General features: G+C 58.2%; 1 protein-coding gene and 1 non-coding gene across 5 annotated transcripts in view; both read right to left on the bottom strand.

Annotated features, from left to right (window-relative positions):
- NAP1L4 (nucleosome assembly protein 1 like 4) overlaps window positions 1-14719 on the bottom strand; it is a 37519-nt gene that overhangs the window by 15085 nt on the left and 7715 nt on the right. For all 4 annotated transcript variants that reach the window (XM_062195643.1, XM_062195644.1, XM_062195641.1 and 1 more), the window contains exons 2-8: window positions 14217-14247; window positions 13653-13711; window positions 12454-12553; window positions 7286-7427; window positions 7001-7087; window positions 4600-4731; window positions 1437-1508 (exon numbers count right to left, since the gene is read on the bottom strand). In XM_062195643.1, coding sequence (XP_062051627.1) covers window positions 1437-1508; window positions 4600-4731; window positions 7001-7087; window positions 7286-7427; window positions 12454-12553; window positions 13653-13711; window positions 14217-14230 — 606 coding nt within the window. In that variant the 5' untranslated portion in view covers window positions 14231-14247. The remainder of the gene's footprint in view (window positions 1-1436; window positions 1509-4599; window positions 4732-7000; window positions 7088-7285; window positions 7428-12453; window positions 12554-13652; window positions 13712-14216; window positions 14248-14719) is intronic.
- Window positions 900-1025, bottom strand: LOC133764974 (small nucleolar RNA SNORA54). Its single transcript, XR_009866539.1, has one exon. It is a non-coding gene; the product is annotated as a small nucleolar RNA SNORA54 (small nucleolar RNA).

Genomic DNA, 14719 nt, shown 5'->3' with positions numbered 1-14719 from the left:
GTCCATCACAGATTGGGGGGGACGTGCTCCGTGTCCCTGCCCGTCACAGATTGGGGGGGGGACGTGCTCCGTGTCCTTGTCTGTCACGGGTGTGGGGGGGGGACGTGCTCCGTGTCCCTGTCCATCACAGATTGGGGGGGACGTGCTCCGTGTCCCTGTCTGTCACGGGTGTGTGTGGGGGGGACGTGCTCCGTGTCCCTGTCCATCACAGATTGGGGGGGACGTGCTCCGTGTCCCTGTCTGTCACGGGTGTGGGGGGGGGGGACGTGCTCCGTGTCCCTGCCCGTCACAGATTGGGGGGGGGACGTGCTCCGTGTCCTTGTCCGTCACGGGTGTGGGGGGGGGACGTGCTCCGTGTCCCTGTCCATCACAGATTGGGGGGGACGTGCTCCGTGTCCCTGTCTATCACGGGTGTGGGGGGGGGGACGTGCTCCGTGTCCCTGTCCATCACAGATTGGGGGGGACGTGCTCCGTGTCCCTGTCTGTCACGGGTGTGGGGGGGGGGGGACGTGCTCCGTGTCCCTGCCCGTCACGGGTGTGGGGGGGGTGTGCTCCGTGTCCCTGTCCATCACAGATTGGGGGGACGTGCTCCGTGTCCCTGCCCGTCACGGGTGTGGGGGGGGTGTGCTCCGTGTCCCTGTCCATCACAGATTTGGGGGGGGGGCCTGCTCCGTGTCCCTGTCCATCACAGATGGGGGGGGGGGGCGTGCTCCGTGTCCCTGTCCATCACAGATGGGGGGGGTCGTGCTCCGTGTCCCTGTCCATCACAGATTGGGGGGGACGTGCTCCGTGTTCCTGTCCATCACAGATGGGGGGGGGGACGTGCTCCGTGTCCCTGTCCATCACAGATTGGGGGGGACGTGCTCCGTGTCCCTGTCCCCATCACAGCCTCACACCACGTTTGTCTCCAGGACTGAAACCGGAAGCCACCAGGCAGTCAGTCGTGTGTCAATCCATGGCAATGCTGTGGCACTGGAATGGAACCCGTCAGCCACAGCCAGGCTACCGGGTCACGAACAGTGCCCCCAAGGGCAGCCGCCTGGGCCAGGTGGGACCTGCCCGTCAAGAACAGGAAAACGGCGCTCCGTCCCGGCCACAGCGCCTTAGGGCAGTTAGCATCCTGCACCGCGGTCTCTGCCAGGCCTCCCATCACCGTGACCTGCTGTGCGGCACACAGGAGGTGTGGTGTCCTCATCTCCGCGAGGCCAGGCACGGTGAGCATCACCACAGGCCCGGAGGTAAAACCCAGGACTCCTTGGTTCCTCCTGCGACTGTGCAGCTCGGACTCCGGCAACAGCCCCGCGAGGGAGAGGGCCGCGCAGGCAGTCCTACCCGGGGCCGCCCAGCCAAGGAGCCACAGTGCTCGCCCCTGGCTCTCGGTTCCTTCGCCTCGGGGTCGAGCCGCTGACCCCACTAGGAGACTGGTCAGTACTCACCATCGGCTGCCCAGGGTCCGAGAACTTCACTTTGATGTCCTGCAGGTGTCTCAAGATGGGCTCGTCGTGCTCCTAATTAAAGACAGAACCGAAGCTGCCGACCAGAGTCCTCACCAAACCCTGACGAGCAGGAGCGGGGAAGTTCGGCGACGTGCGGACCAGCTACTGAGCCCCCAGACCCCGAGCCTCAGCCCCTTCCTCGGCACGGAGACAGCACAGCTGAGAGGAGCGGGAGGCACGGGAAGAGCTCAGACAAAGTCCCGGGAGAAAACCCCGCGAAGCCCTCCTGCGAGGCCCCTGCGCCTCCCTGGACTCCCAGCAGTTTTGAGCACAGCAACAGAACACCAACAAGGCGCCGAGCAAGTCTCGCGCCAAAGCAGCCAACGGGCAACAGTGCTGTGGCACTGGGCTGAGCCACTGGCACCCCAAACGGGTGCTCCTGATCCAGCTCCCTGCTAATGCGCCTGGGAAAGCCGCGGAAGACGGGCCGAGTGCTTGGGCCGCTGCACCCACGTGGGAGACCAGGATGGAGTTCTGTGGGCTGCCGGCTTCGAACCGGTGCAGCACTGGCCATTGAGTCATTTGGGGAGGGAACCAGTAGATGAAGGATCTCTCTCTCTCTCTGTTACTCTGCCTCTCAAGTAAATAAATACACAAATCTTAAAAAAAAAAAAAAGTTTGTGGGGCCACTGCTGTGACATGTGGGTAAAGCCACGGCCTGCAATGCCAACATCCCACAAGGGGGAGTCCCGGCTGCTCCACTTCCCATCCAGCTCTCTGCTCATGTGCTGGGAAAGCAGCAGAAGAGGGCCCAAGTGCTCAGGCCCCTGCACCCACGGGGAGACCCGGACAAAGCTCCTGGCTTCAGCCTGGCCCAGCCCTGGCTATTGCAGCCATTTGGGGAGTGAACCAGTGGATGGAAGACCTCTCTTCCTCTCCTTCTCTCTCTGTAACCCTTTCAAATAAATAAATCTTTACAAAAAACAAAAAGTCACAAAACAAAGGAATCCAAAGGTAAGTTTGTTAAAAAATAAAAACCCAGATAGTTTTGAAAGAAAGCCCCTCTAGCACGAGGTCAGACCTTCAGCACCAGGCACGGATGCTGAGCCTCCACGGCGACCACACTGTCAGCTCCAGGCCACAGTGAGGCTCCCACACTGTGGGAGACACACATGGGGATGCATGCAGAAAAGCAAAGAGGGGTCAACTCCCAAGAAAGCTAAGCCATTCTCATGGGAAGGCCAGGAAGCCCTCATGAGGGCACAGCTCCCACAGCCTAACATCTCTTCCAAGCCCCACCACTCTCAGTCCTGTTGCATTAGTAATTAAATTTCAACTTGAGTTTTGGCAGGGACAGATCATACCCAAACCCTAGGGCTACCCAGTTCCATTTCTACTCAAAGTCTGTGCAACCTCAAACTCTGCATTTCTCTGAGCTTTGGTGATGGAGAAGTCTGGATGAACTCCAGAGGTCTTCCATGTTTTTTCCATCGTCACTGTTTTCTGAGAAATACCGGTATACAACCACGCATCTTCAACTTGCTGAGGCATCCCAACTCCAAACATTACAGCTCATCTTGCATAGAAAACTAGGTAGGCTCATCAAATGCTGAATCCAAGAAACATTATCACCCCATCTGAAAATAAAAAGAACTATCCAAAGGCCTCGAATACAATGATAAAAAAAAAAGTAACGCACAGGTTCCTCACCGGCCCGCCCCGCTGCGCCACACTGGCAGCCAATCCAGGGACCACGGCCACAGCAACAGGCACCGCAGAGCCTCACACTGCCATGGCCGACGTTCAGAACTCGACTACTCTGACCACAGACGCAGAGCCGACGGACCCAGTCACTCCGTCATCAGGACCTGACATCTAAGCAGATGGCACTTGCAGCCGCCCCCCGCTTCCAGGCTATGCCTACCGCTCTCCACACGTCACATGCACATGCCACAAATGCCAACATCTGTCTACTGCTTTTAAAACAAGTGTCAAGACACCTGACACTAACACAGAGGTGCTGGGGCGAGCACACCCTGTACCACAGCTACCCGCACCACTGCGCTCCCGAAGCCGAGAGGACGCTGAGTACCTCCCCCAGCCTCAGCTACAAAGCAGCTGGCCACGTGGCCACACATGCACACAAAAGGACTCCAGGCACCTAACAGGCACCAAACCCACTGCGCTGAGGGCGCCTCCACCCAGCAGTGCCCGATGCAAACCTGGCGGCCAAGCCAGACACGACCAAATCCGCATTCTCCCAGATGGCACCCACACCGGAGGCAGAGCACCTCGCACCTGTGCCCCCAAGCCCACCCTTCCCCCTCGGCGCCATTACGGAGGAGTGGGATGGCGTGCTGTCAGAGGGCAGCGGACAGCCCAGAGGCTGAGGAATGGAGCGCACCAGCTCCAGCCGAGTTGCCCGTCTTGCCCAAGAACTGCCAAAGAGCACTAAGGCCCCACCAGAGCAGACCCTCCCTAGGGGTCTCTGCACCCACCGCAAGTAACATGGGAGCACCCAGTAAGCAGCATCTACACCGGTTGTGTGCGTGCGCACATGCGTGTATGGGTGTAGGTGTGTCCATATAGGTGTGCATGTATGTAGCTGTGTGTCCGTATACGCGTGAGTATGGGTGTGGCCGTGTGTGCGTGGGTGTATGTCCATAAGCGTGCATGTATGTAGCTGTGTCTGTATACGCACGTGTATGGGTGTGGCCGTGTGGGTGTAGGTGTGCGTGGGTGTGGGTCCGTATACACACGTGTATGGCTGTGTGGGTGTAGGTGTGCATGGGTGCAGGTGTGTGTCCATATACACACGTGTGGGTGTGGGTGTGCGTGTGGGTGTGTGTCCATATACACGCGTGAGCATGGGTATGGCCGTGTGGGTGTAGGTGTGTGGCTGTGCGTGTGTGCGCCCCACAAGGTCCGCTGGTCTGGCCTTGCCCAGGCGGCTGCGGGGGACTGGAAACGCACTGCACGGCAGGTTCACGCTCCAGCTCGTGGTCTGCCTGGGAACCACGTCGCAGACAGAACGGCCACTGGGAACCACGTCGCAGACAGAACGGCCACTGGGAGCCACGTCGCAGACAGAACGGCCATTGGCAGAGAAAGGCTCCCTGGCGCCGCCCCCACAGCGCCCCGGGCCGCCCGGCCAGCTGCTGACCCGCACGAGCTCGCTCAGCATGTCCACGTTTCTGAAGATGGTGAACCAGAACTCCGGGATCCCCCTGGGGCTCGGCTCCTCTGCCGCGGCTTCTTCCTTCTCCTCTGTGACCAGCTTGCTTTTCATGTCTCCCTGGAACGACAGAGACGCAGCGTGGACGCTCGGCCAAAGCAGCCCCGCCACGCGGGCACGTTCCACTGGAGCACCCCGCCCGAGGTGGTTCCATCATACACCTTCACATCAAGGGGAAGAACGCACGCGCGGCAAAGCTCCCACGTCTGTGCAGGGCTCCACTGCTGCTCCGGGCGGCGCAGTGAGCCAAGCCGCCAGCCGGGTCTCCCGCACACAAACTGCAGTGGCAGCAGGGTCCCGGCGCTCTGCTGCTGCTGTGCCTGGGATACTGCCACGTGAGAAGCCCAGCTGGAGCTCCAGACTGCTGGCTCCAGCCCGCTGCGGCCACTTGGGGAGTGAACCGGCACTTGGAAGACCTGTCACACTCCTTAGTAACACATACACAAATCTTAAAAACATTACAGAGGGAAAAGTTCACTTGAACTAAGAATCTGGCCTCAACCGCGGTTAACATCTGTGAGGTCAGGGGCTGGGAGGAGAAAGCTGAAGTTGGAAATGTTTGCCACAGTAATGTGAGCCTAGCCCCTGGGAGACAGCAGGACGCTGGACAACGTGCAGGGGACCCCGGGGAGGACACCAAGGCTGGCTCGCACGAGCACCAAGCGGGGCCTGGGGAGACTCCAGGCGCGGCCACGTGGGGTTGTTAGGATGACACCATCATACAGTTTTAATTAACAAAGAACTGACTCGCACCTACACAGATCCACAGCCTCGGCTTCAACTAGAACAGGTTATACTTTCTTTTTTTTTTTTTTTAAAGATTTTATTTACTTATTTATTTGAAAGTCAGAGTTATAGAGAGGCAGAGGCTTTGGCTGGCACCACAGCTCACTTGGCTAATCCTCTCAGCCTATGGCGCTGGCACCCTGGGTTCTAGTCCTGGTTGCTCCTCTTCCAGTCCACCACTCTGCTGTGGTCCGGGAAGGCAGTGGAGGATGGCCCTGTACCAGCATGGGAGACCAGGAGGAAGCACCTGGCTCCTGGCTTGAGATCGGTGCAGCGCGCTGGCCACAGCAGCCATTTGGGGGGTGAACCAATGGAAAAGGAAGACCTTTCTCTCTCTCTCTCTCTAACTCTGCCTGTCAAAAAATAAAAATAAATATAATAAACAATTTAAAAAAAAAAAAGAGAGAGACAGAGGCAGAGAGAGAGGGAGGTCTTCCATCTGCTGGTTCACTCCCCAGATGGCCACAATAGCTGGAGTGGTGCCGATCCGAAGCCAGGAGCTTCTTCTAGGTCTCCCATATGGGTGCAAGGGCCCAAGGACCTGGGTCATCTTCTACTGCTTTCCCAGGCCATAGCAGAGAGCTGGATCAGAAGTGGAGCAGCCAGACTTGAACCGGTGCCCATATGGGATGCTGGCACTGCAGGCGGCGGCTTTACCTGCTATGCCACAGCGCCAGCCCCCTATACGTATTTTTAAAGATCAAAAGCATACGGTTGGGGTGGGCATTGTGGAACACCGGTTTGAAGGGCAGCTCGTGACGCCTGTATCCAACACCAGGGTGCTGGAGTCCCAGCTCCTCTGCTTGGGATCCGGCCTTCTGCTAACGCATGCTGGGAGGCAGCAGACAAGGACTCAAGTGTTTGGGCCCCTGACAGCCGTGGGAGACCCGGGTGCAGCTCCAGGCTCCTGGTCTCAGCCTGACTCAGCCCCGGCTGCTGCGGGCATTTGAGGACTGAACAGGGGATGGAAGACACCAACCTAGCTGCTTTGGCTTTCAAACAGATGAAACAAACACACACACATACATGCATACATACATATTACACACACACATATAAAATGGCTAACAAAATTAGCACATATCTTCAAAAAATCCCTATTAGGTAATGGTACAGGATACAAACACACAATTGGGCTACCAGGGTGAACCTTGTGGGATGTTGCGACTGCCCACAGCCCTGCCACCAAAGGCTTTGCGCACGGGGACGAGCAGGGCACGCCACGAGTGGGAGGCCACTCTGGCCACAGGCCTCTCAGCCCACACTGCCTCACCGTGGCCAGGCAGGACGTCTGCAGGCAGCCTCCCGCCCCGTGCCCTGACCCTGCTGTGCAGGAGCAGCTCCCTCTGCTGGCCACTGCCTTCTCGGACCTGAGACTGGCTGCGCCTGCCCGACACACACCTGCCAGGATTCCCGCGATTAAAGGAATCCAAACCCCCAACCCAGCGAGGAGGGGCACGTCCCGAGAACTCTTCTCTGGAGTGTAGAGGCAGAACCACCCCCAGCCCTGAGCGGAACCCGAGCGCCACGGCTCCAGACTCACGGCCAGCTTCTCCTCCTCCTCCTCCTCGCTGTGCCACTCCGACTCCGCGTCCGTGGGCTCCACGTCCCCAGTGACGAACTCTCTCCTCTGCAGCAAAGACAGCCCCGTCAGCACCTGGGCTGCCTGCAGCCTCGGCACCTGAGCCCGGGAGGGACGCTTCCAGACGGGACACTTCCCAACTGTCATTCTAACGTGCTAGGTTTGAGGGGTTGAAGAACGTGAAGTAACCCGCTAGGCAGAGCTGGCTGGTCTACCACACACAGCCAGCCACGGCAGGGCGCCTACCTTGTCAAACAGAGGCTGGTACAGAGCCGCGTACTTTCTTTCCAAGTCATGAACTTCCTCGTAGAACTTGGCTTCTATATGCGCGCACTTCACCTGGAGCTGTTTCAAGGCATTAATTCTTCTTTTCACTGCTTTCGGTAAGCTAATGGGACAAGAAATGGAATGTTTACGCCTGTAAGAGAAGGCAGCGTGCTTCCCAGTTTTATTAAATAGGTCTAGGCTAACAGAATTAACACCTTAGTATGAAAGAGAGCTCCCGCGGGCTTGGCGTCGTGGCACAGGTTAAGCCACCTTAGTGCCGCGTCCCAGATGGGCACCAGTTCATGTCCAGGCTGCTCCACTTCCCATCCAGCCCCCTACTAACATGCCCGGGAAAGCAGCAGAGGAGGGCCCAAGTGCCTGGGCCCCTGCACCCACAGGGAGACCTGGGAGAAGCTCCTGGCTTCAGTGTGGCCTCGCCCTCAACACCTCGGCCATCTAGGGAGTGAACCACTGGGTGGACGATGTGTCTCTCCCACTCTCTCTACAACTGCCTTTTTTTTTTTTTGAAAGTCAGAGTTACAGAAAGAGTAGAGGAGAGACACACAGAAATCTTCCATCCACTCGTTAACTCCTCAGATGGCTACAATAGCCAGCACTGGCCAGGCTGAAGCCAGGAGCCAGGAGCTCCCATGTGGGTGCAGGGGCCCAAAAAGATTTAATTTATCTGAAAGAGAGTTACAGAGACGGTAGAGACAGAGAGAGAGGTCTTCTATCCGCTGGTCCACTCCCCAAATGGCCACAACAGCCAGAGCTGCGCTGATCTGAAGCCAGGGGCTTCTTCCTGGTCTCCCACCTGGGCACAGGGGGCCAAGCACTTGGGCCATCCCATGCTGTTTTCCCAGGCCACAGCAGGGAGCTGGATCGGAAGTGGAGCAGCTGGGACTGGAACCTGCACCCATAATGGGATGGGGCTTTAACCTGCTGTTCCACAGTGCCGGCCCCCATCATTTCTTCCTTAACAAATTGGCAAATAAAAAACTGAAACACCTAAGTCTGACGAGGCAGAGGGCAATGAAGCTCTGTGACTCCTAATTTTTAAATCTTCAATTGCAAGGCAGAGAGAGCGAGCAAGCAAGCACTCTCCCATCTGCTGGTCCACCCCCCAAAGGCCTGCAGTAGTGGCCAGGACAAAGCCAGGAGCCAAGAACTTAGTTCAGGTCTTGGTGCACATTAGCAGGAAGCAGAGCCGGAACCAGAACCCAGGCACTGTGACGCGGGATGCAGGGGTCCAACTCTAAGTCACTTTCCTAAGGATAGACAAGGACCTTGAAAATGTTCTTTCTGGGGCTGGCGCCGTGGCGTAGTGGGTAAAGCCACCGCCTGCAGTGCCAGCATCCCATATGGGCGCTGGTTCTAGTCCTGGCTGCCCCACTTCCGATCCAGCTCTCTGCTATGGCCTGGGAAAGCAGTGGAGGATGGTCCAAATGCTTGGGCCCCTGCACCCGCATGGGAGACCCGGAAGAAGCTCCTGGCTCAGACTGCCTTAACTCTGGCCATTGTGGCCATCTGGAGAGTGAACAGGCAGATGCAAGACTTTTCTCTGTCTCTCTGTAACACTGCCTTTCTTATCAATCAATCTTAAAAATCCATCAAAATTGTTTAGGAGCCAGCTTTGTGGTGACAATTAACCAGGCGTGGCAGGCACTGGAGTGAGGCCCGGCTGCATCACCTCTGATCCAGCTCCCTGCTAATAAGCCTGGGAAGGCAGTGGAAGAGGACCCAAGTGCTTGGGTCCCTGCACCCCTGGGGGAGACCTGGATGGTGGTCTCCTGGTTTTGGCCTGGCCACGCCCTCGCTGCTGCAGGCATCTGGGAGGTAAACCAGCCGGTGGAAGATCTGTGCTGCTGTGCTTTTCAAATACAGTACAACTTTAAGAACATCTGAGGGGGCCAGCGCTGTGGCGCAGTGGGCAGTGGATAGAGCCGCCACCAGCAGTGCCGGCATCCCATGTGGGCACTGGTTCAAGTCCCAGCTGCTCCACTTCCGATCCAGCTCTCTGGGAAGGCCTGGGAAGGCTGTAGAGGATGCCCCAAGTCTTTGGGCCCCTGCACCAACGTGGGAGACCCGGAAGAAGCTCCTGGCCCTGGCTTTGGATCAGCAAAGCTCCAGCCGTTGCGGCCAAGCAGCGAGTGAACCAGTGGATGGAAGACTCTCTCTCTCTCTCTCTCTCTCACTCACTCTCTCTACCTCTCCTTCTCTCTGTGTAACTCTGACTCTCAAATAAATCATTTTTTTTTTTTTTTGACAGGCAGAGTGGACAGTGAGAGAGAGAGACAGAGAGAAAGGTCTTCCTTTTGCCGTTGGTTCACCTTCCAACGGCCGCCGCAGTTAGCGTGCTGCGGCCGGCGCACCGCGCTGATCCGATGGCAGGAGCCAGGTGCTTAACCTGGTCTCCCATGGGGTGCAGGGCCCAAGCACTTGGGCCATCCTCCACTGCACTCCCTGGCCACAGCAGAGAGCTGGCCTGGAAGAGGGGCAACCGGGACAGAATCTGGTGCCCCGACTGGGACTAGAACCCGGTGTGCCGGCGCCGCAAGGCGGAGGATTAGCCTAGTGAGCCGCGGCGCCGGCCAGATAAATAAATCTTTAAAAAAAAAAATCTTCGGTCACAATCAGGTGGGACAGAGGAGACCCTGGGTGCAGCTCTGAGCACTTGAGCACAAGGCAGCCCAGCCCGAGGACCGAACTCGTCCTCCAACACTCCTGTGCCAGGATGCATGTTTAGAATGACGGTGTGGATGTGCACGGCCACAGTGACCTGGAGCCACAGGTCCTACAGCCAGCGCTGCCAGCCAGTGCTCAGCACTCCAGGAATGCCACTGGCCGGACAGAACCAGGGAGAGCAGGGCAAGGACTCACTGCAAGTGGCACGTGGACCGCCCTCTCTTCTGAGCCGCAAGCTTGCATTTATTCACATTTAAAATACATTTATTTGAGAGGCTGAGAGAGGGAGACAGAGAGACGGCTCCCATCTGCTGACTGACTCACCAAATGACTGTAGTAGCTGGGCTGAAGCCCAGGGCTGGGAGCCCAATCCAGGTGGGTGGCAGGGACCCAGGTACCAGGTCCGCACTGGAGGGGCACTGCAGCAGGGAGCCCGACACAGCCCACAGACACCCCAACTGGTGTCTTCACTAGACACAAACGCTCCCCCTGAGCACACAACTTTAGTTTCCGATTTTTAAAGTCATCCCACTAGAGTAAAAATGGCGGGGGGGTGGGGGTGGGGGGGTGGCGCTGTGGCGTAGTGGGTAAGCCAACGCCTGTGGTGCCCGCATCCCATATGGGCGCCAGTTCAAGTCCTGGCTGCTTCACTTCCTATCCAGCTCTCTGCTGTGGCCTGGGAATACAGAAGATGACCCAAGTCCTTGGGCCTCTGCGCCCACGTGGGAGACTTGGAAGAAGCTCCTGGCTCTGGCTTGGCCCAGCTCCAGCTTTAGTGGCCACTTGGGGAGTGAAGACTCTCTCTCTCTCTGCATCTCAAAAAAGAAATAAATCTTACAAAAAAAAAAAAAAAAACAAAAAAAAACCCAAAAAACAGGCCGGGAGTCCAGGACCCTGGGCCCTGGTGTCCTCCAGGCCTTGACAGGGAGCACACCCACCTCCTCAGCAGGTGCCCCACAACACAGCCAGAGTGGCCCAGTTCCATCCCACGTCACTTGCTCGTCTTGGTGAGTACTACCCCATTCACACTTACAAAGTTTTACAAGTTTATCTGACAGGCACAGCAAGAATGAGAGCAAGATGCTCCATCTACTGGCTCACTCCTAAATGACTGCTCCTTCCAGGCCTCCTGGGAGGGTGGCGCGGACCAATGCGTCAGGGTGTGCGTCAGCAGGAAGCCGGGTCAGAGGCAGAGTGGGGACTTGAACCAGGCCCTCCAGCTCTGTGTGCAGGCATCTAACCAGGCACCAGATGCCCACCCTCACACCCCAGAATCCACCACTCGCTCACTCAGCACTGCTACATCGCACTGATAGTCTGCAAAACCCCACAAACCCCGATCCTAGGCGTGGGCACTGTGGTTGCTGTGATGCCAGCACCCCGTACTGGACGAGAGAACCAACTCCGTTTGGCTCTGTTTCCCATCCAGCTCCCTCCTAACACTCCTGGGAGGCAGCCATCCACGTGGGAGACCCCGAGGGAATTCCAGGCTCCTGGCTTCAGCCTGGCCCAGCTCCGGCCACCATTTGGGAGTGACCACTGATCACTCTATCTCCCCTCTGTCATTTGTCATTTTGCCTTTCCAAAAACAAAGCAAACAAAAAACTTACCCACCAAGTAATCCCCAGAGAAACCCCCGAAGCGTCCCTCCCTATGACAGAACTGACCATCAGCGATCCCTGAATCAGGTGGGATGTTCTGTGAGTGCAGGGGAGCCCCAGCCATGGCTCAGACAGGGGCTGGGACAGACCCTTGGACGGGCATCCTGACTGCCACTGTCCACCTACCAAGCAGGACGGCGAGGACAGAAAAAGCAAAGGTGTCGGTAACGCAGGCTCACATGTGAACCAAGGAGGATGTCCCGACGTGGTTCTGTCCAACTCAGCTGACCGGGGAGTCCTCCCGTGTAGTGGAATGAGAAGGCCATGTGAAGGTGGCCACTGGCAAGTGAGCGTCAGTTAGTCAGGAATGGCTTTGAAACTGCCTGGCGACAGGCTGTGATTGGATGGCTGTGGAAACTGCCTGGCGACAGGCTGTGATTGGTTGGGGTATGGACCGCCCCTTGACCAGATTGGCTGGTCTTGGCTATATAAGCTGTTGTACCAACTGTAATAAACAAGTCTGCAGGCTGCTCGCCTCAAGCCTGCTCTCACCGGACTCCGGGGGTCTGTGTGGTGACTCTGCGCCTCTTGCCCCCACCACGCTGCTCCTCTCAGAAACGAACCCACTGCAACATTGTGGAGAACTCAACAACAACACTCCCGGGCGCCACAGGCAGTGCTGTGCCCCTCCTCCCAGACAACCACCCCCACAGCCTCTAGGCTCAAGCACAGGGCACGGCTCCCCGCAGGCGAGGTCCGCACAGGGACACACACTCGTTCCTGCTGGAGGGCACTGGACAGGGGCTTCACCTTGCTTTCATTCCGTTTCTGAAAGCTGCACCCGGCCCCCCAGGCACTTACGTTTCGACGTAGCTGGAGGGAGTGTGGGACACGCTGTCCAGGCGCTCCTGCAAGGCTGCCAAGACCTGAGGACTCTGCATCACCTGGTCTGTGAGCTGTTCTAAGAGTCAGAAACAAAACCAAGCTTCAAAACTGCCTGCCGGGGAACAGCCAAGAGCCAGTCACCAACACGCGGCCTTGCTTAGACACCGGAACTCCTAGACGCGGCAAGTGACTTCTTAAAAGCATAGGTTTGGAAGATAACGAAAACCCACGTGAGAAGCATGGGACACCTAGCCACCTGGATGGGTGCGGGATGCCTAGAGGCTCCTGGCTCTCACCTGGACTCGGGCAGCCCCGGCCTCCTGAGAACGTGCACCTGAGGGCCTCTCCCCACGTCCCCCAGCCCTCCAGGGCCCCTTGGGTAAACGGCGGAACGTCACACTGAGCTCCAGTAAAACACGCAGGGAACACGTCCACAGGGCTCACAGGCCGTCCTCAGAACTCCGCCGACCACAGGGGCGACGTGCACATGACAACACAGAGCACAAGACCGCGTCTGCGGCGCCGGGGCAGAGGGGGTGACGTGACGTGCACCTGTGACGTGCAGGACTGGCAAAAACCAAAGAGCACCCCTCTGAAGCCACCCATGTCGTTACTGACCCAGGGGAGACCAACGGGCACAGAAACCCCCATGTGACAGCCAGGAGGGGGCGTCCCCCTGCCTGACAGACTCGAGGTCACAGGGCCTTGAGAAACCTGGCAGACAGCTGACACCACGGGCCCCCCACTGTGCCGCCCAGGGCACCCTTCCTGTCAAAACACCTGCCCTGAAATCCCCGGGGAAAGACCAGCCGTGGCATCCTCCGGGAACCTCCCCAGAGCCCACGGCGTGACAAGTGCGGGAGGCAGACTGGACACAGCCGGCCCTGGAGCAGGCTCGCCGCAGGCCGCGGCGCAGCACGCTCCCCAAGAGCCCGGCCTTGCTTCAAGGAAACGAGAAGACGTCTACAGCCTGCGCCCTCACAGCCTAGGGAGGGGGCGCACGTTTTTAAAATGGGGGCACCGTGACTAGGATTCGAGGGACAGCAGGCGCAGGGAGGCGCGCGCACCGCGGGCCTTCGTCTGCAGGACACTTGAAGCCGCCTGCGTCCTGGCGGACACTCCGACCTCCGAAGCAGTCCGCTCTCCCGGAACGACCGCGCGTGCCGTGCACTGACCTGCGCTGCTCGTGCTCTTCGCGGCCTCCGTGGAGTCTGAAGGAGCCCCATCTGAAAAACTGAAGCCGCACGCCCAGTTACCGCACACAGAGCACACGCCAGTCACGCCCGACCGCCTGCGCTCCTGCACCCCACCCCAACGCAAACGCGCCCTCTGGGGCTGCCTACAGTGTTCATTTACAACCGCTTTCTTCTAACCACCTGCTCCCAGCACGCAAACTGGCTACTGTGTGGCCGGCCGCTCCCAGGATCAAAGCAAAGTGGTCCCGGCGCAGGCATAAGCCAGCCCCACAGAGAAAGGGGGGGTGGTCACAGGCCCTCCATCAAATCACACCCCCACCCAGCAGTCGACACGACCGTCTGACGCCGAGCTATGCCGTGCCTTCGCCCGGGGAGCACGGTGCTGGCCGCTGGTCTGCTGGCCACGCCACTCCCAGCTGAGGCACGTTCTGTATGGCTCAAGCGCCGGAATCTTCAGCTTTGATGCCAATGACGACGACTACTGATACAGCTTGCTCTCCCACTGGATGTTCAACTCCAACAAACAAAGTCCATCTGGCTTACCTGTTATCTGCCATCTGAATGTTTTTATTCCCTGCAAATGAAAAAAAAAAAGAATTTATATTCAGAAACAAAAATATCTGCTTAGGCGTACTCTTGGGTAGTATCTACGACGCAGTCCCCTGAAGGAGCAGGAGGGAACTTTCAGGGTGATGGAGAGACTTGACTTTGCTTTTTAAAGAAACGCAAGTTGAAGACTTATTTATCTGAGAGGCAGAGAGAGAAGGAGAGCGACAGATCCTCCATCTATCTGCTGGTTCACTCCCCAAATGCCATAATCCGAAGCCAGGAGCTTCCTCCGGGTCTCCCGTGCGGGCGCAGGGGCCTAGCCACTTGGCCCATCTTCCACTGCTTTCCCAGGCCACAGCAGGGAGCTGGAAAGGGTGGGGCAGCCAGGACTCAAACCGGTGCCCACGCGGGACGCTGGCCCTGACCTCACACCCTGGCTCGGTTACCCGGGCACACTCACCGCCAGAGCTGCCGCAGCCGCTCACTTAGGAAGTCAT

The sequence above is a fragment of the Lepus europaeus genome, chromosome 7, assembly GCF_033115175.1.
Source record: "Lepus europaeus isolate LE1 chromosome 7, mLepTim1.pri, whole genome shotgun sequence".
NCBI lineage: Eukaryota > Metazoa > Chordata > Mammalia > Lagomorpha > Leporidae > Lepus > Lepus europaeus.
Note: the sequence above shows the minus strand (reverse complement) of the source record. Positions and strands in the feature narration are given on the sequence as shown.